The 27800-nt window shown below is 41.2% G+C and overlaps 1 protein-coding gene across 1 annotated transcript in view; it reads right to left on the reverse strand.

Moving 5' to 3' along the window:
- The window catches only part of XDH (xanthine dehydrogenase), a 51010-nt gene that overhangs the window by 15751 nt on the left and 7459 nt on the right, over positions 1-27800 (reverse strand). Inside the window, exons 3-23 of the mRNA XM_075707044.1 lie at positions 25841-25937; positions 24518-24626; positions 23299-23425; positions 22395-22456; positions 20074-20142; positions 19213-19253; positions 18966-19023; positions 18489-18575; positions 17037-17178; positions 16138-16230; positions 15199-15350; positions 14155-14248; positions 13242-13351; positions 9297-9481; positions 8569-8743; positions 8024-8113; positions 7194-7363; positions 4526-4649; positions 3990-4109; positions 2323-2419; positions 224-348 (exon numbers count right to left, since the gene is read on the reverse strand). Coding sequence (XP_075563159.1) covers positions 224-348; positions 2323-2419; positions 3990-4109; positions 4526-4649; positions 7194-7363; positions 8024-8113; positions 8569-8743; positions 9297-9481; positions 13242-13351; positions 14155-14248; positions 15199-15350; positions 16138-16230; positions 17037-17178; positions 18489-18575; positions 18966-19023; positions 19213-19253; positions 20074-20142; positions 22395-22456; positions 23299-23425; positions 24518-24626; positions 25841-25937 — 2327 coding nt within the window. The remainder of the gene's footprint in view (positions 1-223; positions 349-2322; positions 2420-3989; positions 4110-4525; positions 4650-7193; positions 7364-8023; positions 8114-8568; positions 8744-9296; positions 9482-13241; positions 13352-14154; positions 14249-15198; positions 15351-16137; positions 16231-17036; positions 17179-18488; positions 18576-18965; positions 19024-19212; positions 19254-20073; positions 20143-22394; positions 22457-23298; positions 23426-24517; positions 24627-25840; positions 25938-27800) is intronic.

Genomic DNA, 27800 nt, shown 5'->3' on the forward strand with positions numbered 1-27800 from the left:
CCCTGGTGACAAAGATGTGCTGCCAACAGAAACATCTCTGTCACTTGGAATTGGATTCAGGACACCAGTAGGATAGATATGGACTTTAGATCCCATACCCAACTCTAAGCCTATGTGGTTTTTTTTATTCAAGACAAGATAGGACCAACCATAAGACAACCATTTATCTAGTCTGAAACTGAGAAACAAATGCCTTTTAGCTAGCAGGTCAATGAGGCAGTACCTGTGTCTTCATTAGGTTTTGGGTTGACACAAAGAGTTCCATCTCACCGTCTTCCCCCTTTGGTACAGCCACAGTACAGTGAGTTTCCAGATAGAAATGCTCCTGCCCACCAAGGTACATCTCTCCTGGAAAATTGAAAGAAACACCCCAAAGATAGGGTGTCCCTGGTGTTACAAGGTGTCTCCCATCATGTGCTGCCTGTGAGCTACTGCCCTGTTGACATGTGTTAAATGACAATCCTTTGCACTGCCCAGCATTGGATATCCCTAGCTCTAAAATTGACACTTCTGGTTCAACGTTTAAAAAACAAAAAAACCCCCAAAAAAACCCAGACATGCCCGCCCCCCACTCCCCTCCACCTTCTAGAAATCTTCAGTCCAAAACACAATTGGCTGGCATTTCAAAAATAAGCCTACACACCACACAATTAACCCAGCATCCCTTAAGCTGCAATGTTTGGTGCCTTTCAGACTGCCCTGATAACACCACCAAGATGAAGGATAAAAATAAACTAAGTATAGTCTAGCTGAGCTGGTCAAATACAAGGTTACAGACTTTGAAACAGGATACCAAAAATAGAAACCCCAAATGACTTAAGAAGATCTAACTGGGAATCAACTCTCTGTCGCTGCATGTGGTTCTTTCCCAGGACATCTTAGCTGGGAGTGCTGAGGGTACAATTTCCGGTCATGCTACACACTATTAAATGTCAGAATCAACCTCCTTTCTCAGTCATGGCCCTGATCTATTCAGCTGCCATGAAAATTAATATTCAGAGCAGCTCTCAAAATCCTGTTCCTCTCTTCTTTTTATTCAATTCAGCAACAACAAAATAGCTGCCTTCATTAGGTACCTCAGTGAGAAATGCACATTTGCGTGAGACAACGCCTACTCTGGTACGTAGCAGGGGCCTTGCTCTTGTCTTCTCAAGGGGGTTGGCCTGGCATTCACGCAGTATTGCAGCCTTTTAAATAACCTATTCTTCTAGCTCAGAACAATTTCTGCCTTGTCTGGCACAGTGTTTTCATTTTGTATAGTATAATACACTATAAGAAACAGTTAACAACAGTTTATGACACCTTTGAAGTGCCAGCGCCAATCGCTGACTGCAGAGGAAAGTCTCAGCAATGCATACCACAATACAACAAATGACAGATCTGGAAATGGGTGTTTCAGTTGAATAACTCCCCGCTTCGCCTACAGGGAAGGTAAGGGTGGCATGCTCTTCTGTGATCTTTGAGAATAATCCGTTCACACCAAGCTTTGTGTCTAACTGATTTAACTTCCCCCTCAGATCTGTAAGAGGGATACAACACCCTCCTATCAATAAATACATAGTTTTCCAAAGGTCTGATGTTTGAGACTCTTCCTCTCAGGAGCTATTGATCAGTGATACATACACCAAGCAATGATATGGGTCTGACAGAGTATTCCAGTTCACAGCTCTGGCATTCTCCCCTCCTAACTCATAGATGTTTTAAATGGATGTTGATAATTGCTGTGTTTACCCACATCTCTACAACCTGCTTGGTACACTCCAACTGAATGAAACCAAGAAGCACAGCAAGAAAACCCCATCCTCAAAGACAGACCAACAACTGATGTTGAGAAAGTGTTACAGGGTACTGCCATGTTCTTCATGATACCTACAGTCACCAATGTTGGTGGATCAGGTTTTCAGATGCATGTACGTCCCATTTTCATAAGATACAGTCGTATACTAGGTTAAACAAAATTGACCGTCTATAAGATTGAGACCAGACTATGTTTGGACAGGGAAAAGCTCCTATATGGATACGTTTCAGGGAAAAAAAAATCACTTCGTAGAATATTTGCTTAAAAAAAACCCGTGTCCTTACACTGGAAGAGTGTTCACAGTGGCACAGCCTGGAGCATCCAAGTCCGTTTGAAACTGAAATTAAATCTTTCAGGAGCTATTTGTATATAAACAGTTAGTTGAAACTTAATATGAAATAATTATCTCCACAAGCCTTACTTTCTTGAGTTCAGTATCATATGCATAAAAAGGAGGCTGATAGCTTCACTTCTTTTGTCACAAACTATCCTATTTTAAAAGAAGTATTTATGCTTATTCTCACCTTCCAAAATGTGGTCGGATTCTTCAAATCCTTTCTTCACGTCTCCCTTATTAATCCTCTTTATAGGCTTAAAAAAGGATTGTTCCTCAATAGCTTCCTAGGAAACATAATGACATAATTAAATTTTTGTGGACGCAGAGTGAAAACAAAGCTTCCTCTGAATGAACAAGAAATATCCAAGATAAAAAGGACAAGAACTTATCAGACACTAACTATGGTAATAGCCAAGCAACTTCACTTAAAGCAGTACAAAATAATTTTTGGCAACATAGCAATTTCACAATAAACACCATAATTGGAAAATCTTAGATTGCTCCTTGTGACCCATTTTACATTATGGACCCAGAACCTCAAGGTCTGTAGCCACCAGAGCTACGACTTGCAACTTATGATAACTATAGTCTGTGGCCCAGAAGGGGGGCAAAATGAAAAGAAAGAAAATGGGGGAAAAAAAAAAAAGAGTAAAAGAAGAGACAGAAGGCAAAAACTAAATCTCTCAGGATGAGAACTTCTGCAGAAACAGTTCACTTCTCAGCTAATATACAATAATCTTTCGTGGGGAAGTTTTACAAATGCATTTCACTTTTGCCAAAACTGAAGCTTTCCATAATGAAAAAACACCCACAGAATGATCAAACAACAACAACAAAAAAATCAGCACATTTTTGGCTCCATTCTCATCTTCCCTCGTTGAATAAACAACTAGAAGCCTCAGAAAAGGAAAAGTTCTCACACGTTGTTTGTGAACTGACAAGTCATACAAAAAAACCAAAACCTCTGTTCACAGATGACAGTACCAATGTCTGTACTAGACAATGCACAGACTCTTTGTATTTGCATGAATACAATTCACATTACAAAACACATGGTATGTAATACTGACCGTTGAAAAAAACTAGAATCCCATGCTTCTAATTTCTCCCCAAATAGAATGGCTTCATACATTTTTTTTCTCATTTCTAGATGCGAGTGCTGTATTAGATATTATCATTTGCTTTTACTGTCACATAAAGAAGTCTTGTCTACAAGCCCTCTAGTTAAAAAAAAAAAAAGTATGACATGATCACAAATTGTTGACATTAATTTCTTCAGCTTTGAGAAAAGCCACTTAAGGGCTGTGTCCATACAGTCAGTGGAAACGTTCACAGTGGAGAATGAACTTCTGACAATCAATTTCATCAGCTTAGAAACTAGACAAGTGGTCTGCAGAAATCTCAGAGAAGCAGTGCAGTGACAGAGCTAGAAGAAATGTTTTCACACCCTATTATTGAGTGTTATAAATCAGAGAATGAAGAATGAATGAATACCGGTGAAGCCAGCAGGGTCATACCAGAGAATATTGAAAGCAAGCACCTATGGGTAAGAATGTAACTGACAGTAACCTTGTTAATTTAAATAAATTTGTGCTGAGCACAACATATCTACAAGAGTTTGGTTTATTTGGTTTAACTTTAAATAACACAGAACAAGTTACTGTACTCCCAATTGGTACCACATAAAAGATGTGTCCTCTTTATATTTAAATACACAAATTATTCCTTCTATCCTTATACTGCTGCACCCACAAAGATAAACAAAAAGGTGTGGCTAAATAACCACGTGTGAGAATAGAAGTAGGCATTAGGGGGTCCCAAACTAACTGCAGAAGCAGACTTGAGCCATCTTACCTGAATTGTGACAATAGGTTTGAGCTCTTCATACTTAATCTTCACAGCTTTAGCCGCTCTTCTGGAATGTTCTTGTGTGTCTGCAAGAACTGCACCGATGATATGACCAACACAAGTGACCTACAGGCAAGATTAGGACCCGCCATCATTTGGTGTGTATATATGCAGTAACTGAGAGGCTCGTGATAATTCTCTTCATCTATTCTTTTTGTGCAGTTTTTAATCTGTCTGTTCAGACCGGTCTATTTAAAACCGGTCAAGGGAAAACGATCACAAAGAGCTTTGGGCAGTAATCAAGTGAGTAAGCCTGTCCCAGTAGCCTGCAGCTTAGAGGACAATAGTGCAGATGACACAGAGGAGAGGGGCACGGGGCAAAGGGACTCAGGCCTTATTGAATTTGGCACCAAAATTTCTATTGACTCCAGTGCAGTTAGGATTTACCTCTGTATAAGGTAGGAGAATTCACTGACTGGATGATATGAGAAGTCTTATCTCCTGAGCAGTGCAATTGAAAAAGGCTATTTTTAACAACATACCACATCCTCAGCAAAGACAGTCTCATCATTAGCGATGCCAGTGACGTTACTGCCAGGAATATCCTTGGCGGAGAGAAAACACACAAACCCAGGAACACTGTGGGCTTCAGATGCATCTACAGAACTAAAGAAAGAAATGAGGAGAGACACTGTTATTATTTCTCATTTTTCTTTTTGTCAGCACTTATGAGATACAGATACATTTTCAGGCCTGACTCCCTGAAGTCTGACTATGCAAAAAAGGAGTTTGTCACATGAATATCATGTGAGGCCAAGGCAGAAAGGGCAACACATTAGACTAAAATCATTTGGGATCTGTATGATAAGCTGAATCCTGACTGTGAGTCTGATCACCAGTCTGCTGCTTTGGACTACGCTGTATCATATATCTTCTCCCTAAGACATATCTGAACTTGATCCAATTGCCACGTGTACTAAAGATCCCTTGACACCCTTCACCAAAGACAGACTGGTGTTAGTGATGGTATGCCTCCACTGTCGTCTTAGCTGCCATGATTCTGTAAAGGCAAGATTCCTCCCTGCCTATTGATAAACACGAAATTTTACTGGAGACAGTTATCTACTGTGGGTTACCTCTAGAGAAAAATGCGGCTGTGAGTCAGGTAGTTGTTGAATATCAAGTACAAAGAAACTGCAGGGTATTTAAAAGGAAAAAATGCAAAATAAATGACACTCCAAAAGACAAAAAGCTTTATGAAAGGCTTTCTTTGGTAATCAGCAAAAGAGGTATCTAAGCAAAATGCTTGTCTGCTTGAATCATATACAGATTTAAAACTAAGTGACAAGCAGGACAGAAAGTAACTAGAAAGGTGCAGTATAATTTAATTTTTATATGCAGCACTTCATAAAAAATGTATTACAAAAGACTTTCAAGCTCCTTTTGCAATATTTTGTACATTGGCTATGTATTGGCTTGCTTTACAAGGGAACTCTTGCGAATAGGAAAGCTGTGGCTTTGTTTCTAACTGAATGATTTATTGTCTTTGTAAATTGCTGCATTTTTTTCAGCATGCTTGTTCAGATTCCTGAAACTCCAATACAAACTGTGTCTGAAAGTAGCTGTTTATGCATCCCAGTGAGCTACAGACTTTTTTAAAAAGAAATTAAATGAACTTTCCCACATGAACTCTTAGACAGCAGGAACTGAAGACAATACTATTTTTCTTTGGAAAGTCCACTTTCTTGTGCTTCTGCTGTAATGTCTCAGAAACAATCCCCTCACAGTTTCCCTGTAGTTAGAAACACAGAGGCAGATGATTTCTAAGTTACACTTGGTGGTCAAAATCTGGCTCAGGTGAAGTCGAAGTTTTCAGAGTCAATATTTTGACCGACAAAATCATAGGCTGAGATGCTTCTGTCACCTGATGAAATATTCTATTTCTTCGTCTACAGAGCAATACAGGCTCACAGCTTGAAACATGAGTGTGCAACACAAATGCTGGAGAATATGTACAGCAGCCTCTAGAAAATACTGCACATTGTGGTCACAGGCATAGATCTGATGCTTTTTCTATTGCCTTATCTGCACTGGTAGTAGTAACAATGCTTATGCATTTGCAGCCCTCATCAATGACCATGTTGCAACACCTAAGATTTAACTATGATGACAGAGCAATTTCTTTCATAACCTGGGAGTCAACTACTACATCTGTGCATCCATGACCACCATGCTGCCCGTCCCGTGTTAGACCACTGTGGGAAACCTCTGGACAGGAAGCCTAAATAGGCAGGAAGTATTACCTAAGGAATAAGCAGCACTTCACAAGGCTATTGAGGGTGACACAAGGCAATGTAACACAGAGTGTCCCACATCAAAGCAGTTGAGGGCAGATGAGAGCCCTCAATATAAGCACAATTAGGGACTGTGGGGGCAGGCAGTCCTGCAATATAACAGCATTAAAACTCATATGAGAATGTAGATGGCATTACCTGCCAGGATAGGTATTTTAGAGCTGGTTAGTCACTATTGGTATAAATTATGCATCAGTCATGCCCTGCACGGACAGGATGTTTTCAGAGACAACTGCACTTCCTATACTGACCAAACACAGCCAAGCACAAGCAGGTCTACATCTAGTAGCTGAAGCTAACTCACATAGGACTGTTATGCAGAGGGCTTGATCATAACGAATGCAAGCAAGCACTGTGCAAGGCAAAAACCAGAAGACAGTACACGCACAGCTGACTCACCAGCAGGAGCACTGTGGTGGAACTGCATGTTACAACCTAAATTTTTAGCAGATAGGAAAGAGCATGTTCAAGCTGCACGCTCTGGTTAGTGATTAAAATGACATTGATTAAAATGACATCTCCTTAGACATTGTGGTGCTCTCCTACCCGGCTCCTTTTTAATCCTGCATGCTCAAGTATAAGAGATGGGACATGCAAGAAGGTTGCCTAGGGCTGAAGGCTTTGTGCTTCAGCAAAGATCCGAGTTTGGTGTTAAATCCCTCATATTCCCACTGACGCAGAATTGCAAGGCAATTTGTAATACATACAGCTTGCCTCCATGTAACAATGTGCAATTAACCGGAGGTTCCCACTAATGCAAAAACCTTTCCCTCACCCACAACTTGACAGGTCAATGTTTTCTAAGCCACCAGGCACTGGATGCTTCCAGTATCTGAATCTCAGAAGCAACACTTACAGGATCTTAGCGTGGGCTTTGGTGCTGGTCACCAGCGTTAGATACAGCTCATTCTCGTAGCGAGGGATGTCATCGCAATAAACAGCTTCTCCACATGCTTGTTTGGCTGCTGAAACGTGCATCAAAGGCCGGCCCACCATATCTTCAACTGCCTGCCCCCTGGGCACTTCCTGGAGTAAAACACCATGACTGACTACTACTGCTCATATTGCAAGGGACAGAAGCATTGATGGGAGAGCAAAAGGCACCATGAGACATTCTAGTGAGATGGGGAATGGGATGGGGGCTCAGTCCTGTGGAAAAGGAAGGTAAACAAGATGGAGTGGCTACACAGAGGGGGCTGTGGAAAATGAAGGGATTCATTTTTTGAAACTGCTATGGAAGAGAAGAGTTTGATGTGACAGCCTGCATAAAACGTTCAAGTTCTGAAGCTAGCTTCTGCTCTCAAAGCTGAAGAGAACAGGTCATTAACAGAGAAATATGGAAGAAGATATATCCTGAATCTGAAGCCCGAGAGATGCATAGAAAGGCAGGCTGTAACTAGGGAAAGCAGAAGGGCAATTTCAGTTTGGATATGGAGCTGGTGCAGGAGGAAAGTGCTACCCACAGCGATTTTTATGAAGCTGTACATGTCAGGAAGAGTCTTGGGCAATGAGATGAACGAACATTGTATCCTAAAGCAAGGAAGGGACTGAGACCCAAATACAAGCCTCAGGAATGGCATTATATAAGTTCATGTATTGCCCATACTCAGGGAGACAGCAAGATAAGAAGCACAATCGGAGCTACAGAAAAGCCCGGGTCTATATCATGCAGGTACAGCTACTTACTTGGAAGAGCTGGGCATTTGCAATGGGATCTTTGTGAAACAGCTCTGTAGCACTGATGTAGTTTGAGGGGACGGGCTCACACAGAATGTTCTGCCAGAGACATGTTAAAGAACAATCATCTTCCCTGCCAGTCCCTTTTTTTCATATTCCCCAGTAGCCCAGGATATTCTCCATTGTCTAGTGAAGATAATTAATCTTTTACTGGATAAAAGGCAAAGAGGGCTCAGGCTCTGCGCAAAGAATAGCCACAGACCGATGAGAGCACTTGTAATGCAACAAAGGAGAGAAGTCCAGGAATCCTCCTGCGAACCCACAGACGAGCATCCTTCCACAGCAAGGTGGGGATGCCATGAGGAAGCAAGTGGGAAGATACACTAGTCACTGTCATGCACGTAAGGAGTATAGTAGCTCTGGCAGCTATTGCAACATGGAGTTTGTTATCGGGTACAACTCTGCTTGAATCTGAGCCCCCCCCCATGCCTTCCCCACCAAGACAGCACATAAGGTCCTCCTTCCCCAAATCTGCCTTCCCTAGTAGCACTCACAGTGCCATTGTGGTTCTTGCTCAGTTTCTGAAGGACTGTCAGGTAGAACTTGAAGAAAAAGCTGAGGGTGAGTGTGCGTCGGAAATCCACCATCCCACCAGGCGCAGAAGGAGACAGATTCATCTCACCCGCCAGTAAGTGGCAGGCATCCTGCAGCAGCTTCTCATTCCAGTCTCTGCAAGGGAACAAAGGTGACACAGAGCCCTTGCTCAGCCCTAAATATCACTGTGGCAGACTAACTCTTCTGACATGGCAGCCCCACAAGCTTTCAAGCAACAGCCACCTGTTCTGTCTCTGTTTATAGTATATGTGTCAGCTTTGCTCTCATCTCGGGCTCATGTCATCTTTAGAAAAAATGTGGCAAAGCTATTATATAATTTAATATTATAATGCAGATTTAATATGAGCACAGATTTCTCAGTCCTGTTTGAAAGAAAATCAGTTTTATAGGTCATGCCCACATCTAGCTTCTGCCCGCTTCAACAGATGAGTGAGTTTAGCGAGGAAATGGCTCTCTGAATGAGAGACTGACATGGATCATTGAGGGTAAGGAGTACTGGAGGAAGCAAGGCATCGTACAAAATGCAGACTGCTGCAGAAGTGTAGCTACACCACTTCTTCTTTCTCCTCCTGTGTACTATCAGAGAGGATTTAGGGTATTTGAACTGCTCCTGTAAAAGTCAGCACTGTTCCATTAGACAGCCTTTCTATCACAGAAAAATTCCTACCTGCCAGTGAGCTCCTGGCAAGTTTTTAGTGCCAGGACAGTTGTAGGAGCCATTCCTCCATAGCTTAGTTTTATCTCCTCCACTCGGCTAGTGCCATCTTGGAACAGGACTCTCATCCCACAGGTCACAATAGCAATGTCATCCTCCCGACGGGAAGCCTGCTTGAAAGCTGAGAAGTATTCACCCTAGAAGACAGGAAAATATTTCTTTATTGTCTACCTTGGCATGCTTTGGAGTATAAATATGGACAAGCTGTTAACCTATCTCTACATGGATGAGCTATTCCAGGGAACTATATCTGGTCGATTCATCTTGCAGGGCTAAGCAGTATGTGTTTGTTCAGGCAGCACTGTATATTTTCACATGATTCAACAATTAATTCTAATGTATTAGATCAGTGGTTATCAGACAACCTAGGACTGTGTGGGAAATGAGCTTTGCTCATACCTGTCACATTTTTTCTGTATCTTGATGGGAAGAACCGGGACAGATTTTTTGTACCTAAACAAGTTTACAGTTCCTCAGCAACTTTTTCTTTCTCCCAGGTTGCTAAGCTGGAAGCCTAATCAGTAAAACTCATATCCTAAACCCCTCCCTTTCAGAAGTCTTTGAACTCTGCAAGAACTGAAACCAATAATCACAAATGTTCTACAATAGACCAGACTAATTAATATAAGACAATTTCAATCTGTTACTGCAAATACAATTCTCAGTAACTATCCTGAATCCTCTGCTGGTCTCCAGAGCGAGGAAATTCTTTTAAATGCACCAGCAACTACAACTCACAAAACTCAGCAGCTCTCCTATGAAAAGTGGCAGTAAATATGAGATTAACACTCTACCAGTATACAGCAAGTGATGGTGTCACCCTGGAGTCACAATAAAATCAGTTTTTCCCCTTGCCTGTCCTGCACAATGACAAATTGCTGTTCAGGCATCCTGCAGACTAAGAGAGGAATCAGATCCGATGTCTTTGCACAGCCCTTCTGGAGAGTTTTCTGCCAAGTTTCTTCTCTAATAGCTTAGCCAAGTGACTCTGCACAGCACAGCAGTCTGTTCCATTAATTATTTCTAATCAGAAGTGGACAGCAATTCTTTCATTATTGTAAAGAACAATTCCTCTATCGTTGGCAATGAGAACAGTTTCACAAAAGGCCCCTTTTGTGCATCAAGAACTTGTTACTGGAGATATAACTGAAGGGTGTGTTTCATTTCCTGAATTCTAGTGATTAGTAAGCAGCCAGCAGATAATAGCAGAGGAGCATCAATAGCATCCTCCCAATGAGGACATTCTGCCACTCAGCTTGTTAAACCAATTAGCTTTCAAAGAGGAGAAAAGGAGAAAAAGCAGCCTCTTACTGCACACTTCAGAGAAGATTTCCAATAACATGATTGCAACAAGAGGGCAATATTTGCCTTCACTCCTCGCAAGACATCTTAGTTTTCTTGATACAGAGTCCTGTGGGAGAAAAGGCACTCACTATTTTTCCCTCACTAAGAGTGTAGGTAAGGTAACCATCACATCAGCTGCCCATGTCTGCCCTACCTCTTGGTAACCCAACAGAGCGTGTCCCCTCTAAACTATCACAGTGAAAGTTTCTAGGTGTTAGTTATTCTCACAGGAAAACCAAGCAACCCTTACTCTCAAGGGCTGCATACTAGGGACCTAGACTACTCTCCCTTCTCCCAATCTAGACAAGATGCAACACGTGGTAGGAGCACGTTAAGAAATCCACAGGCTCTAAAAGATTCATAGGCAATATTCAGAATTGCAAAAACATTGTTTCCATGTCAATTTTTTCAGTCCACCGCCGTGGAATAGAGATATCAGTAATGGGTGAAGGACAGAGGATACTAATTTAAAGGATGAAGTAAGATGTCATGACCACTTTCTGTCTCTTCAGCAGGGCAAAAATTGTGATTCTATGAGCCTATGACAGCAATACTAAGCAAACAGTAGGTTAAGATTGTTTTCCAAAGATAGAAATGTTTAGGTATTATGTTGTCAGGCTTTTCTATTTGAAAACCAGTAAATGTCTGTGTGATACAGAATACTATTATCATAAAAATTATGTAACAGTGACAAGTGTGATAGAGAAAGATGCACGCAAAGGAAAGGACATGAAAAATCAATGGTCGCTAAGTGAGTAATAATGCAAGTGGTACCTAACATTTGTGAGCATTATCTGGAATGCAAGGAATGTTTTTATAGTCCACAAGAGAAAAAAGGTTGTTAAATAAAGGATATGCCCTGTTCTAGGAATGCCTAAAAGCTAATCAGTTTTCTTTTCTGGAATCTGTTTATATTTTATCTTTAATCCAGTGAGCTGTTTCCTTTTCTAAATACTGTCTTTGCTCAGCTGCAATGCACTTACAAGTACAGACTGAAAAAATCTTTATTCCCCGAGTATCTTAAATATCTGACACACAAACTAGCAGGAGAAAAACGTGTTACCTCCTCTCCCTTAACAGCCTCTCTGTGTTAAAGCCTACCCTGAGCTCAGTCCTGCTACAGTAACACTGCGTCATGTAAACTGCTTTAGTCTAATTCTTTCTGTCTTACCCTTGGTGTGACAAGTCACATCAATGCAAGAGGTAACACCTGTTTTAAACAAACATAAACCAAAAAATTTGATCTAGCTGTGTGCTGACACAGCCCTGCTTCCAGTTGTGAGGAAATCACAGTTCCAGAAGACTTTGCCTGCCACATGCCAGCACCTTCAGACATCCCCTGAAGAACTTTAGCCTCGCTGACTTCATGTTTGTGAGCAAAGATCAGCCAAGAAACCATGAAGTAGAGAGTTCAAAAGTTGTTTTAGTTTTTCAGATGAATGACCTGCATATAACCTAGGGTTGAAGCCATTGCCCTGCTGGTAAACATATGTTTGTTTCATGAAATTGCCATATGGCTGTCATATGGATGGACGTATATAGTGTTTTCCATTGACTACCTCAGGTGTGTTTCTCATTTTGGCAAAAAGCGATGCTTCCCACAATTATCACAAGATCAAAAAAGAATCACTCAGAAATAGATGGAAAAACACCATAAATAATATAGCTGTGTTCTCTTAATAATTAGATACAAAAATTAGAGAGGATAGACAATAGATTTATTGGTACTATCCCATAACATGATGGCATTTCAAGTAAATCAGTGTTTTCCATTTATAAAGAAAACATGTCACTACACTGTGAATCCTTGCATCTTATAAATTGTAGCCTCAAGCCCTAAAAAGATAAATATCTTCACAGCCATAAAATTACAGTCTAATGTTCTCAGCCCTAAAGGGAAAAAAAGAGAGTTTTACCTCTTAGACACTCTGAATCAGTTATGGTTCATGCTGCTACAGAAGAGAATTGTTCATTGTTCTATTCGAAGGAAGTTTTGCAGGCTCATTTGAAGTCGCAAGTCCACATTGCCAAAATGTCCTAATAATGTCCTTGTGGTTTCATTCTTGCAAGGCAAGCATGCAGAAACTGAACATCCCTCTTACCTGTACACACTTTTTCATATTTCTTTTCCCACTCCAGTTCACAGAAATAAAGCAGGAACCTTAACTTCACTTTACCTCAGGAACTGCTAGCATCTTTGCTGTACTATTCTGCAAACAGAATTTAGACCTCTGGGAATATCTCTTTGTCACTTTTCACCACTACTGAACTTACTCAAAAAGCTCCAGACAATAAAGTGAAATTTATATTTCTTGCACTAGAAAGCTTCTTGGGCTTACTGTACTTTATCATAGAGCCCAGTTCTCCTTGCTTGTCAAAGAAGGCATGTTGCTAGATTTTCACCAAATAATTTACTTGCTTCCTGGTCCACTTGGGACTACAGAAGCATTTGGAGGTTAGTTGCCAAGGAAAAATTTGCCTAACATTGAAAATAACACTCAAATAACAGCATTCTAGCTCCATGGACATTGAAGTCTTTTCCTACAAGCTTACCTTCTTGCTGTAGGGTATTTCAACAGAGAGAAGTATTTCTTCAGGCTTAACTATTGTCTTTCTGTATCCAGTGAAAAACTTCTCATCCATCATTATAGTCCTTTTGCCCTCTGTAGAGCAAGGAGAGATCAATGGCGGATGAATAACTCAGATGAAGAATGGTAATAGTATGTGTGAAAGAGCCTTCAACCTACACAAATCACTCTTGATATGATACCAGTTTTCATTTTTCCACCCTCTTCCACCAAATCAGGAAGGATTTTCTCAGATTTACTTTGGTCCTTATGGAATCTATGACAGCTTCTGCCTACATAGGAAGTTTTATTTGCACAGGAACTGATCAGAGAGACCTCCCTCTTTCTTTATCTAATTAAATCTGAGCCTCCAGGTGAACCAGTTTCCAACATCCAAATGTAATTCCCTCTTTCCCCTTTCCTTAGCCTGCACACAAACCAATAAGAGAGAAAGTCACTGATCAGACAGTCCACTTATTTAAAGGATTCTATTTCAAAAAGTTCTTCCTAAGAACAAATACATATTGAGACATTTGGCTTTCTTCATAGAGAAAAACAAAACAAAACAAGTTTCAATCTTTATCTGAAAAATCCACCAGGATCAAAGTATGATAGTGACAGAATAGACATCTTCAACTAGCTCTTCACAAGGACATGTCTGTAAGTACATACACAGTACCAGAGATTCATTCTGGCACAGAAGTTCAAAATTCTTTAGGAAGCCAACCTTAAGCCTAGTGTTAGTACTTCAGCCTCAAAAAGGGCAAAAACCCTGAAGACTTAGACTAAGCCTATTTTATGTAATGTTAAGTTCCACTTCCAAGTTCTGACCTGACCTAACAATCCATGGCAGAGGACTGTTGACTATCCCACTCCCCCCAGTGCCACAAGGAACTTACCTTTTGATACCAGAGTCAGTTTGCTTCCACTTGCCATTAACACAGGATTTAAGTCAGAAATTGGGCTTGCTGTCATTATATTCCCACCAAGAGCCTAGAGTGATAATATATTCACCAGATAAATATTAAAAAACCTGAAGATACAGCTATAGCAGCTTGTAATCCTGCATTACTCCATATGCAGTTCACTAGAGGTTAGTTCTGCTTGAGCTGGCTTTGATAAATTCTTTTTGCTCACTCAACAATTTTAGGCCTCTAATGAAGCAGGAAAATGTAAAACCCATGAAATCAGTTGCTGTCCTGGTCGATACTAACATTTGCCTGAAACAGTTTTAGGAACATCTTTGGGTAATGGATCAAAACTACCTTGTGCTCAAAACTACGTATGCCCAACAATGCCAATATCCAACCACTGTAGCTGCAATTAAGGGGAGATCCATGAAAGTATAGAGCATTTTTTCAGTAACATTCAGGCACCCAAGTTTTTTGGCTGCAATACAAATGTATGGCACAGTATCTTGTGGGACAAACTTCTGTGTTTGGTAGGTTGGTTTATCTGCTTGCTTGATATTTTTTTCTTTTAGCATATGGAGTTTGAACACACTGAACCCACCTCCTCTTTCCCTTTAAAACTAGAAGAAAATGTGCCAGATCTGGTGCATTAACACTATGACTACCATAGTTGTGCTGGCAAAAATCTACACACCTGCTTCTTTGAAGTTTGTTCAGCACTCTAAACACATTTTTGTTAAATTAGTCAAATCTCACTACAGTTTCCCCCACTTTTGATAACAGCAATGGAAGACCCAGACAACTGCCATGCTTCCCTTGCTGGATAAATCTGTGATATCAGTATAGCACAGACAGCACTGAGACCCATGTTGCCATCAGTTCCTGGAGTTGGTTTATGTGTACTAGCTTCTTTGCCTAGGTTTGCAAATGTTCTCGTGTGAGAAGCACAAGGCACACCAACATTGGATAAGGAAGGCCAGCTCCTCAGGCTGAGCTTTCAGTTCCAGTCCCTGATGCTCCTGAGTCACTTACAGCAACATTCCTGATCTGTGGCCCTGCAAACCACCGCAGCTGTTCAAGGACAGCCTGGAAGACCTCTGTTTTGTACGGAGGAAGCTCTGCCACCACTTTTCTCAGCACCTCCTCTACTGAGCTCAAGGTACAGGCAGCGCCAAAGGTGACCCCTGTAAACAAACAAATGAAAAGAACTGTTGTTCTCCCAAATGTCAAGGTACAGGAGGATGGTTAAAACTGTGTCTACAAAGTTTAGATGCCATTGAGTTTAATTAGACAGTAGGGTTTAGAGAAGACATTCAGTCACGCTAGACTATTTTGTATGCACTGCACGTAAATATCCCACCCTCAGAACAAAATTCACCTTTAAATCACAGCTCGTGGTGGTACTGCCTCTCACATGACAGCAACCCACCACCCTTTTGCCTCAGAGTATCATGAACAATACTGCCCTCCTATAGATATCAGTCTGTCCTTTGAGAAGCAAACTCCAACTCTTCTCCAGTTTCCACACCTTAAATGTGCTACCAGGCACTGGGCCATATGCACTAAATTGTACAAATTACTTCTAAGTATTTGTAAGTTTGACCTGTTTCCATCATGAAGATAAATGTAATACTTCACCTAGTCACTTAGACTGACAAATCCAGCATCTTTCCCCCCATTACTAATTTTAAAATCTTTCTAAATAAAAAGATTGCCCATTGAAACCCATTATTAACCCAGTTAATATATGTAAATCAGCATGCATCAAACAGATAAAATGCCTAATATACCTTCTAGTTAAAACCCTCTGATTCTCAAATTATTTTTACAGATTACTCGCTTGATTCCCTGCATGGGAGATGCATTAATGCATACAGAAAGCAGTTTTTAACCTGGGAATTTTCCTTCATATCCTCTTTATTATTCTGTGGAGTCCCCACTCCACAGGCATTCTGCCTCTTTTTTGCTCACCTGTCTCAGTGTGCTGAACAGCGTTCATTTCAGAGATCCATGATGGTGCTATTATCACTGGATACAACATGTTCTTTAACCTCATCTCAATACCTTAAGGAAAAGTAAGACTCCTTCAGTTACACACAGGTGAGAGAGCCTCAGTTAACTGTTTCCCAGTGAAATGGCAGCAGGCCTATTAAAGAGTCCGTTCATTGACCATCTGTTACACAGATTATGTAAGGTCACAGAGATACCAAACTAAAAGCTGCTTTCCCCTAATACCAGAATTCTTATAGGGAGGTTTTAGAGACTCTTTTCTAGGCTTACAATAACCTTAAATACACTGTTTAGTACTTGTGTAACCTGGCTATTGTTGTTCATAATCTTTCGGGAAAGAACAATGAATACAATGAACCATACAAAGTTTGGGGATTGTCTCCTGAACCAATTTCTCAGGATAACAGAATTACTAAATACATCAGAACTTCCCTCCTCAGCACTTATGTTTGCAGAATTATACATTTGGGGAGAAAATAAACAGTAAGATTTCAAGTCTTGAGAATTTACTCACTGAAAAATCTTTCAAAACACAGGTTTCGCAACTGAATTCATTTGACTATGAGGACATTTTACCCTGTATCACTCCCCTCTTCTCAAAATACCACAAAACTAGCACAAAAGCTCAGAGGCCTAGATGAGCATTTTTTTTTTCATGTGACACAGAAAAGAACAGGGAAAAACATTCACTGTGAGATTAATCTACCTGAGAAGAAAATTTGCTCCTACATAAAACCTGAAGATTAAACAGCTATTTAATGGCAATGGCATGAAGAAGGTTTATATTTGCATTGTTCTCACAAAACAGTCCATGGAAAGTTTTCCAACTGTTCATAATGAGCATTAGCTCTTCCTCTTACCCACTTCTGTGTTCCCCACAACGAGCTTGGCATTGGGGTGCTGAGATTTGAGAGCCACCAATTCCTTGAGAGTTGTAGGCTGGATCCACATCACACGCTCACCTTTGAAACACAGCTGTTTCTGCTGTTTGTTATTCTGAGTCTGCAAAAGTGAATTCAGATAGAGCTCATACCCTACATAAAGCCAAGAATCCCTGCTCATATGCTGCCCATGCCTATGCCAGGACAGGGTCCATCCCAATCAAGTTACTGACAGGTGGCTCCTATATCCACACTGTTCTTGACAGTTAGCTATTCCCCATCCTTCTGCTAGCAGTGATGAGAGTCTTTTTCATGCTGACAAAAGTTTTCCCTTCCTGATAGTGCCAGGTATATCCTGCTGCCACATCTCCCTAGAAAGACCTCTGTCAGCAAGCTCCATCTGACCAAAGTTCTGGCAGATGCCTGTGGCTTCAGCCATCTAAGAAGTAATGGGTTTTCCATTCTCATCTCACTGCAAAAATTTCAGTCTTTAGCACTGCTGAATTTGAGTTACCAGCTGTAAGGCCAGATTCTGGTCCCCTTTTTAATTCCTTCATCCAGTGACTGAAGAAAACAGACTAACATGGCTGCCTCCTAACAACATCAGATCAACATTTAGGCAGGAGAATGTCTCAGAGAAGAAACAGAGGGGACCTATCTCAAGTTAAATATATATTATGCTATGGTCTACGAGAACCTACTCATGCTGTAGCTCATGACATATTTAGGCTGGGTGCAGCAGCAGAACGATTGAATTTCAGTTGCTTGTTAAATGTGAAGGAAGCTGTAAACATGCCATGTGCTGGACTAGATTCCTGGCTGGGACACATTTGCTTAGGGGAAAACTACCCCACAAAAGACAGGAATGAAACATGAAGAGAAACTTATCCCACCTAACTTTTGATATCAGTGTGAGCCAGCCAACTTCTACTCCTGCTACACTGAGTGGAGAGAAGTTGGTGCTTTTGCGAAGTCACCTAGTTGAGACATATATTCAGCTACATCCCATAGCTCCTACTTCTCTTCCTACACTATAAAGGAAGCACAGGGTGATTAGCTCAGGTACTTAATGTAGAAGTTCACATCTGACCTAGTAAATTGAAATCTGGGTGTCAGCAACTGTTCCACCCCTGGATAGGCAGTGATCAGAAAGGAAGGCAACCCAGAAGAGCAGGCATGTATGGTGAGAAACAGAGAGGAAAGCCAGCCAGTTGGGGCAGGCACTTGGCCTGCATATCTTTTAAGCCACCCTGGCTTAAAAGCCTTCCCTTTTATAAAACAGGGAAGCATTCATGCCCACATATCTTCTTTTATCAGCAGCCATCTTTTGCACTGCCATTTCCTCAGGGCAGACACACTGAGGACACTCAAACCCTGTGCAGAACAACGAAACCAACAAACCACATACTATTTCTTTTTGAATGAACTTACCATTAACTCTGGTGGGAAGATTGGCTCCTGTGTAGGGTCCAATGGCTGGAACTCAGAAGGATCGAACAGGCTGGAGGACATCATTGTCTGTGACAAAGAAAATGTAAATGGCTGGGCGGCAGAGGAGAAAGCTATCCACATACAACCCTAACTCATTCCTCTTTCCAGTCAAATCCCTATTACTATTTCATGGAGCAAAGAATGGCAAACACAGCAAAAAGATGCCACCTGATCCAGTGTTTCAGGTTCTTTAGTCATATTTTTCTGGTCACAATGCATGTCTGGTCAGAAACCTGAACCCTGAACACACTAACAGGTTTTTGCCAATCAGAAGTGACATATAAACTAGTCAAAACTGCTTTGCATAAATACAGGTAAATTAAAAGCATTGGGCTTTGGCACAGAACAAGCCAGAGCTAAGACTTCAAAACATCAGAAATAGAGGAAAAAAACCCTAATAGTTGAGAGGCACCTTACCACATTGTCTTCTTTTCCATTCATGCAGCAGCCTGGACCATTGGCTTTTCCTCCACAGTAGCCCCCATTCTGAAGAAGAAATGAGCATGCTTCAGCTATTCTATACAAAGTCAGAACATTCCAACTTTTACAGGGCTTTGGCGCAGAACAAGCCAGAGCTAAGACTTCAAAACATCAGAAATAGAGGGAAAAAAACCTAATAGTTGAGAGGCACCTTACCACATTGTCTTCTTTTCCATTCATGCAGCAGCCTGGACCATTGGCTTTTCCTCCACAGCAGCCCCCATTCTGAAGAAGAAATGAGCACGCTTCAGCTATTCTATACAAAGTCAGAACATTCCAACTTTTACAGGATATATTCCTCCCCTTTTATTAATCCCTGGATCACAGAAATTTGCAGTAATATTTTTCATTAATAAGCTACTTTGATGAAAGAATTCCCAGCAGTCTTAATTGCTGGAGTATTCTATGCAACACTGGATGCTTCCTAACAAAGAATCCACAGAAATTCACTGGAACTTCCTGGTAAAGAAATTCATTGTATTCTCTCTTTCCTGAGTTCATTTTATACTCACACTAACCTATTCCCTAATTCCTTGTTTTCATTCCTCCATTGTTTGTATCTCAACTGGTTCATAAAATGTGATTAACTTTTTTCCTCCAGATATTCCAGAAGGTTCCAACTGGACAATTTATTGGAATGGTGATTAAATTACTTCATTCATCATTGGACTGCAAAGTTTGGAAAGATCATACTGGGGAATTAACTGGTTTTTAGATCTGTTTTCACAGAAAGATGGGTTGCGTCAATATACCAGAAGCTGGTAACAGACTGCTTACAGTTGTCACCACGCTATTTCACAAAAGCAGTGCACCTCACAGATTCAGAAGGAAAGTATCTAGTTCACTATTGTAAAATCTGTGTCATGATGGCTAGTCAAGCTAACCAGGACATATGCAGTCACAGTGTTTTCCAAGAGACAGACATTCCAACCAGCTCAGATGGCTCGAATAGCTGCACCACAGTAGAGCCAGAGAGGTGACTAATACATCACAGCTCTAACACTATATTGCAAGTTGAGGTTATGGCTTTTAAAATTTAGCTTACCATGATATTTTCCCTCTCGCTACGACAGCATCCAGTGCCATTAGCTATTCTGCCATAGCAATTCAAGTCCTGTGGGGACAAAAACTGTTCTGAGAAAAATGTGCAGATTCCAAGGAAATGAAGTAGATTTGATTCCCTTTTGAGATAAATTGATCCCACATTTATTATATCCAAAGCAGAAACAGGAGATGGAAGGTGCCAAGCAAGTAGGTGTTTCCCTTGCCAAAGGAAGGCAGTATCCTGCAGTGTGATGGCTAGGTCATGTCCAGTCTACTGATAGACATCTTGTTCTGGTTTAGAACTACTCTGACCATTCAGCCAGTACCTCTGTCCAGCTGGAGCTGTGAGGAGATACCCAAAGACGAGTAAAAGGGACAAGCACATACAATACAATACCTAGTACTCTACCAGTATCCAATTGCATTCAGCTCAGGGGACTACCTTAGCCCAGTGTAGTTTCTGTCTCTTTAGTAACCCTCAGTAGCTCCCCATCCAAGTACCTGCTTAGTCTTCCCTGGAGCCTGTGTAAGTTTTTGGTGCCCACAACACCCTTTCGTGAGTTCTGCAGGTCAGCCACCTGGTACATGGCGGACCATCTGCCTTTGTTTTCAACCTGACTCCTACTAATTTCATTTCTCGACACCTTGCTCTTGCATTGGAAGAGGCAGCAAACAGCAGATGCCTGTCCACATTCCACCTGCCAGTCACAATTTTGTAGATCTCTATCCAAGGTAAACACAAACCACTATATGGGCTATGTAAGGCCCCTTGCCCTCTCTGACATTTCCAGTCTGAAGCGTCCTGGTCTACTCATTGCTTCCTTGTAGGGAAGTCACATTACCACAGCTGTGATCCTTATTCCACTTCTCTGAATCTTTTCCCATTCTGCTATACCCTGTTAGAGATGAGAGGACCAGAACTGTACAGAGTACTCAAGAGTAGGAAGAGCCATGATGCAGACAGTGGCATGGCAGTGTTTTCTGTTTTGTTCTCTACCCTTTGAAGTGTTGTTTTGACTGCCAGTGAGCGTGGAGCTGATGCTTCTGTGGAACTGTCTACCACACCTCCAAGATCATCTTCTTGCATGCTAACAGGAGGATGATCTTGTGTCTGCTCACAGCCTACCATTTCATATGTAAAATGAGGACAGCCTTTCAGTCTGTAAATTGCTTTGCATTTATTTGCCCTGAATTTTGTATCCCATTCTATTCTCTAGTCTCTCAGGTTCATAAAGTCCTTCTGAAATTCCTCAAAGTCTGTTCCTGACTTTACTACCCAGACTAACTTGATATCAGTTAACTTATTTTCTCACATCACTGCTCACTCTCTTTTCCACCTCATTTAGTGGTATCTTGAACAGCCTTGCTCCCACCACAGGTCCCAGCAGAACTCCAACAGTGACCTCCTTCCATTGCAAAAATACACCATTCTCTCCTATGTGCTGTTTCCTGCCTTTTAACCAATCTTTCATCCATACAGAGATCCTCCTTCTTACCCCATGGCTGTTTATTGTCTTTGAAAGCCTTTGGTGAGACACTGTTGAAAGCCTGCTGGAAATCCAAGCAGACTATATCGACTGGGTTTGTAATGGATCTCATTCCTGCTTGTATCCTCTTTTGTTGATTGTAATTCTGGATAATAAAATGAAATTAATGGGCAGCATTCTAAATTCTTTACTTTTGATATTTAACACCAGTGTAGCCCCATAAGTGGCTAGTAATCACTGAAGTACCTAACAATCTGCTTTTCTTCACAGCCTCCGGCAGTCTTTCAGGAACAAAGGGACTAGAGAAAACTTATGGCAAAGCTTCATACCTCACCCAAACCAGCAGGTAAGTTCTGGGCAAGAACTATACAGCGGTGACTTCAACTTCTTTCCAGAGCTATTTCAGGTCTGCAGCTGATCTTTCACAAAAGCAACTTTCTCATCAGATTCCCCCATAGTATGTCCCTGCTCATGCACCATACCTTTACATTTTTTCCACATCAGGGATCATCTGCAAGCTGTATTATGCAGAGATGCTGCGTTTTTCCAGAGACTTACAGAAAAGAATTACAGAATCTGATTACCTGTGATCTAAAAAGGGACCATCAGTTGGATCTTATTAAAGTGCTCCACTTTCAGCAACTGGAGTAAAGGAGTTGGTTTTCCTGCATTATTAATGCATGAAGCACATACAAAAGGGACAAGAGTTGGAGTTGGGTTGTTGTAGCGTGTATATTTCCTTCCTCCCCATTTCAGCTCATGGTGTATTTTAGTAACAGACAAAAAGACAGACAGCCTTCCAGATTTTTTTTAAACATTATCTGAAGCCACTTACTTTAGCAAATGTCCTGTATCCTTCCAGAATGGGTCTGTACCCTGTACACCGACACAAATTCCCTGCATTGCCAGAGCAAAAGGATAAAGATTTAGTGTCATTTGGCTGAGAACTTCTCTTCTTTTAGAACATTTTACTGTTTCTCACAAAAGCTTGTCAAATCTAGATAAAGCTAATGAAAAAAACTGGGAGGAGGAAAATTTCATTAGTAATCTTGTGACAATCCTACCATCCCTTTTTGTTGAGATTTTAAATTGAAATTTATTTAGAAAAAAATCAATCTGCCTTATTCAGTATTCATTTACTTCAACTGTGTGAGTCTAATCAGTATACCAACTATCTAGTCTCCTGAATTACAAAGAAGTTGCTTTCTCCTGCATCTGATTTCCTCTTGGGTCACTGCCAGAAGCATGGTAACAGCTCTAACCTCAGCAATAACAGCAGCCTCTCAGATGATTTATACAGTTGGATTCTGCTCCACTCCATTATGCATATTGTTGTCTTGGTCCTTTACTTGAGGTTGGCTGGCCCAGATGCTCTCTGTCACCTCTGCAGGCTCTTGTGACAGCAATGAATAAACAAGATGTTGAGGCTCTTATAAGCCCCGAAGGGAGAGGCCACCTTTTGTTCTGTGTTAAGTTTAGTGGGGTCCTAATCCAAGACTGAGGCCACTTGCCCCTGCTTCAGGACAAACAACAAGCTTCTGTGAGATTTTCCACAGGCCATTTTTGTTCACTTCATAGCACCTGGCCAGTCTCCTAGTGGAAAAGCTAGTTCTTAACCTCATAACAATCGGCTTTTTTTAATGAAATACATTAAACAAAGGTGCATCTCCTTCCCATTCGGTGAAGCAGATGTAATGAGAGCAGAACAGGTTGCATCTCTGCAGGGCTATGAGTATTACCTTGGAAAGCATCTTCTATGTCCTCCATTTTGGGCTCAGGTTTGTTCCGAAGCAACGTATACATGGACATGACAATGCCTGGAGTGCAAAAGCCACATTGGGACCCATGACTTTTTGCTATTCTCTCCTGAGAAAAAGTAACAACAACCATCAGCTCATAATATGAAGGTGAGTTCATTGTTGTGCTTGCTTCTGTAACACCTCTGTTTAAAAAAAACCCAAACCAAACCAAAACAACAATCTCACCAGAGAAGACTATCATCAGATGTTCTCTGATGGTCAGTAAATCTGTGAAGCAGACTTCAAAGAAGAGAACACTCTGAAAAGTTTGCATCTAGACTTTGAACTCCCAATGTAACTGAAGGTGACTAGAATGAGATCAGGAGTTCTTCAGATTTACCATGCTAGAAAGGTCAGGGCTACCTGTACAGACCTGAGTTTGAATTTCAAGATGTAGCTGTTAGAATCTTCAGGGGATGTAAGGAAAAGATGACAAGCAAACAAAGGTCAGACTAGCTGCCACCCATTCATGCATGTCTAACTTATTTTTCACTTTGTTGTTTACTGTCTCAGATAGATATTGGCACAAGTCCTACCCACTGTACAAACTGAGATGAATCATAGTTTCCCTTAAAGGAGCAGTATCTCTGACCAAGCTGAGGCATGTCTGCTTCCATCAAAAGTGCATTATAACACCTTGCTAGAAGAGCAAGACTTCACATTCCTGTCACTCCTCCCCACCAAGAATATTTTGGGACTCCAAAAACATTGCTGAACCAAACCTTCCTGCACCACTGCAGGGAAGGTTCCTAACTATGCAGGATGAGAAACCAAGGTCATTCATGGAAGGCCAAAACCTAATTCAGATTTCCTGGCTCCAAGTCATTATATAGGCTTTTACCACAACATCAGTCTTCCCAGTTCCTGGGATTTGGTCCAGGATGTGGACCAAATACAGCCATGTAGCCCTAGAACAAAAGCATTAGCAATTCAGCCAGGATAGCACCAGTTAATTTATTAGGGCATAACAGAGCTGCAGCATCGAGCCAGGAGTTCAATTCCATCACATAGTCACTCCTGCAAGTAAAGACTACTTGTGGAAAGTCAAACTCCCAGCTTTAACGTTGTTATTATAGAGGTCCCAACACCCTGGAACAGGATTAACATAAGAAGAAAACATGGATAGAGGGTTTTAAAGTTACCAGTATTACCATCTTACCTGGGCTGGGTGCAGCCTGGATTTTGTGTTTCCAATGCCTTCAACAGTAGTTACAGCTACATGATGCAAGGCACAGACAGGGAAGAGGCAAGCGTTGGCAGTGTGGTGGCTAAAATAATAAATTAAGGTCATTTCATTTGACAGTGCTGCTCAACAAAGGAAAAAGGGAACAGGAGGACTGAAGAGTACTCAGAAACTGTAGCAGTGGATACATAGGAGAACTTAAATGTGATATTAGTTACAAGCCAAATCCTACAGCACCTACTCAGCCAAAGTTCTCATCAACTTCACTTGAAGTTTAAACTGAGTATGCACCACAGGATTTGACCTAGAAATAACAACTTTAAACACCCTGGTTGCACATTAAGCTACAGAACCCATGCAAGTAATTTATAGGGGCAGACTACAAATACCAAGATGTTATACAGCTGGCCTGGCCCACTCGCAAAGTTACATAAGAGCACAAAGCTCTTGGCCTTTTACCTAGAAAACAATTTCTAGATGGTACAGATGGGGAAAAAGGCCAGGCCGAAGGTAAAATAGAATAATGTTGCCAAAATTTGTATAGAAACTAGCTATTTTATTTCATTTCTATCAAGACAGAATAATGACCCTAAAGATACTCTATTCAAGGCCACATTACTAAGCAGAACCATGAAGTTAGATTATCCCAAGTTTATCTCCAAGCATTATTCCAAATACATCCAAGATTTCAGTGCTTTCCATTCTCCACAGTAAAAATAAACTGGGGCCCATCCCTCTGCCTCGTCCTCTCTCTCTCTCTCCATTCCCCTTTCTGTCTGATTCTATTGCTTCACTCTTCAATTAATTAGAGAGAGAATAGGAGAAAAGTTTGTGTCTCAGGAAATAGGAATAATTCTGAACGTTACAACAGAAGTAGAGGAAACAGTAAATATCTGCTGGCATACAGAAACCAGATTACTGTAGTAATACAATAGCAATAAAGATTTTATCACCATAATCATCATTTGGGTTATCACAGCAAAAAGTTATATTACATTGCAAGAAAGGAAAATGAAGGTTTTCTGAATTGGGAAAAGGCAGATAGCCTGTGTGCTAGAGTCAGTGCAGATATATCAGGGCACAATGAAATAGTTCCCTAGCAGCACTGTGCAATGCTGTAGGAAAAAATACCTTAATGTCTTAGCCTTCTGAGTTTGTGTTCTGAAAGTGAAAAATTATGTTGTAGCAGAAACACATATTATAACTTTTTTTTTAATTAGTACCACATCTGGAATGTCAAGAACCTGGATCCGTCCCCATTTCACTTCTCTGTTGAAGAGTTCAGATTGCAAAGGATACAGGATTTTCTTCCGAAAGGGATCATATTTGGATATCATAACAGTGCAAGCACCACATCCACCTTCTCCACAGCCTAGTTTGGTTCCACATAGGCCCACTGAGAGAACAGGAATCAAGGAAAACATGAAGAGTGTTGGCAGAAGCCTGCTCAAACAGTTGTCAATCAAGGCTTAGCAACAAGTTCTTGCTGGAAACCAAGCACTCTTTTTTTTTCTGCTTAATAACTTAATCTAATATAAGCAGAGTTTCAAATGCTGGCATGGGACCTTTGAGATCAACACCTAAGGCCCTAATAAGGAGGCAGTCCATGTTCCAACAGACTCTTAGAATCAACAAAAAATTTCCAAACTTCAACAGTTCCCACTTTCCATTAGACTCAGAAAAGAAAATTACATAAAGGAGACAAAGCACTCAGTAATTGCTGAACAGGAGCTGTTCAGGCATGCAGCCGCATCCCTGAGATGCATGGTGACATCTCTTTCAGCACCTCTCACCAGTAGTGGTTGACTTCTTCCTAAACCTCGTGATTCCTACCGCCTAGAAGGCAGCCAGGCAGGGCAGTCACGCAGTGCTACAAGTCACATAGTTTAGCACTGACATGGGAGGTGAACTTGAACGGCTCATAAACTACCTGCATCTCAGGAGTAGTGATCTGGCCACCCTAGCTTCTCTCTTGGCCCCATTTATGATGGCTTCCCCATTGCTAGGGACAAAAGCAGCCAAGCACACTCCCCAGTAGCCTGGTTCCCATAAAACCACAGGAGGGAGACACTGAGAGCCAGAACTAGTGGAGATGCACAGAACCACTGCACAGACACTGGGAAACTCACAAAGTGTATGGGCTGGCCTAAGCAGATTCCTCCACCGGCTGCAGAGCACATGTCTGTACTTTACAATCAGGCATTACATCAGATGTTCTGCAAAGGGATTTCAGGAGAGAATTCCTCGAGTCAGTTCTGCTTTGGGTTCCTTCACTCATGAGAAGGTAATTAGATGCTGTTATTTATTGTGAAGAGGATTGGCCAATGCTGAGAGACTTTTGGTGGGAAAGGAACAGCTGGTTTCATTGGCAATGGACACATGCCTATGCTGAGGTAATCAACTTGGGCCTATGGAAAAGCAATAGACATCATGATATAGGGAACTCAAATCATCTTTGCCTTCACTGCAAAGACTCTGGAACTGACTATTTTCATAGAATCATTTAGGTTGGAAAAGACCTTTAAAATCATCGAGTCAAACCATAAACCTAACACTGCCAAGTCCACCACTAAAACACGCCCCTAAGCACCACATCTACTTTTCATACTATCATGTGCCTGCTTCAGCAGAAATATAGCTTTCCTATGCCATCCAATGTTTCTCTTGAAAACAGTGCTAATCTGCCTCAATAAAACATGCTTCTCTAAGTATCTGTCTGACCCTAACCAGACATCTACAAAATAAGTTCACCAGAATGTTCATGTAGAAGATCAGAAGGTTTTGAAGAGCTCCGATTATCCCTTTACAAAGCTATTTGCATTAGATATTAACAAGCTTAGACATAAAAGGTCTAGCAGTAAGAAATGCACACAGGCACAAGGGTTGTGCCCCTTATTTTTCCTCTTGAACTTTTTCCACCCAAGGTACACTCAGACAAAATAGGGCTGTTGACAGTTCTGCTGGAAACCCCAAAGACGAGTGTGATTTATATCTCTGTATTTCTTTCAGATCCCAGACAAATAGAACATGACAGCATGCTGAAATAAATATGCATAATTCTTTTTAAGGAATACACCAACACAGATGTGAACAGTCTGGCATATGTACACACTCAGCTGGTCTGACAAAAACTCAGAAAACATGGAATGACACTACCTACTGAACCAGACCTAGTATAGCCAGGCTGGTCATCACAGTAATAGCTACCCGGCTCCTGAAGCTAATCTGACTCATGTGTTGACCAGTTTCAAACAGGAGT

The sequence above is a fragment of the Pelecanus crispus genome, chromosome 3, assembly GCF_030463565.1.
Source record: "Pelecanus crispus isolate bPelCri1 chromosome 3, bPelCri1.pri, whole genome shotgun sequence".
NCBI classification, from domain to species: domain Eukaryota; kingdom Metazoa; phylum Chordata; class Aves; order Pelecaniformes; family Pelecanidae; genus Pelecanus; species Pelecanus crispus.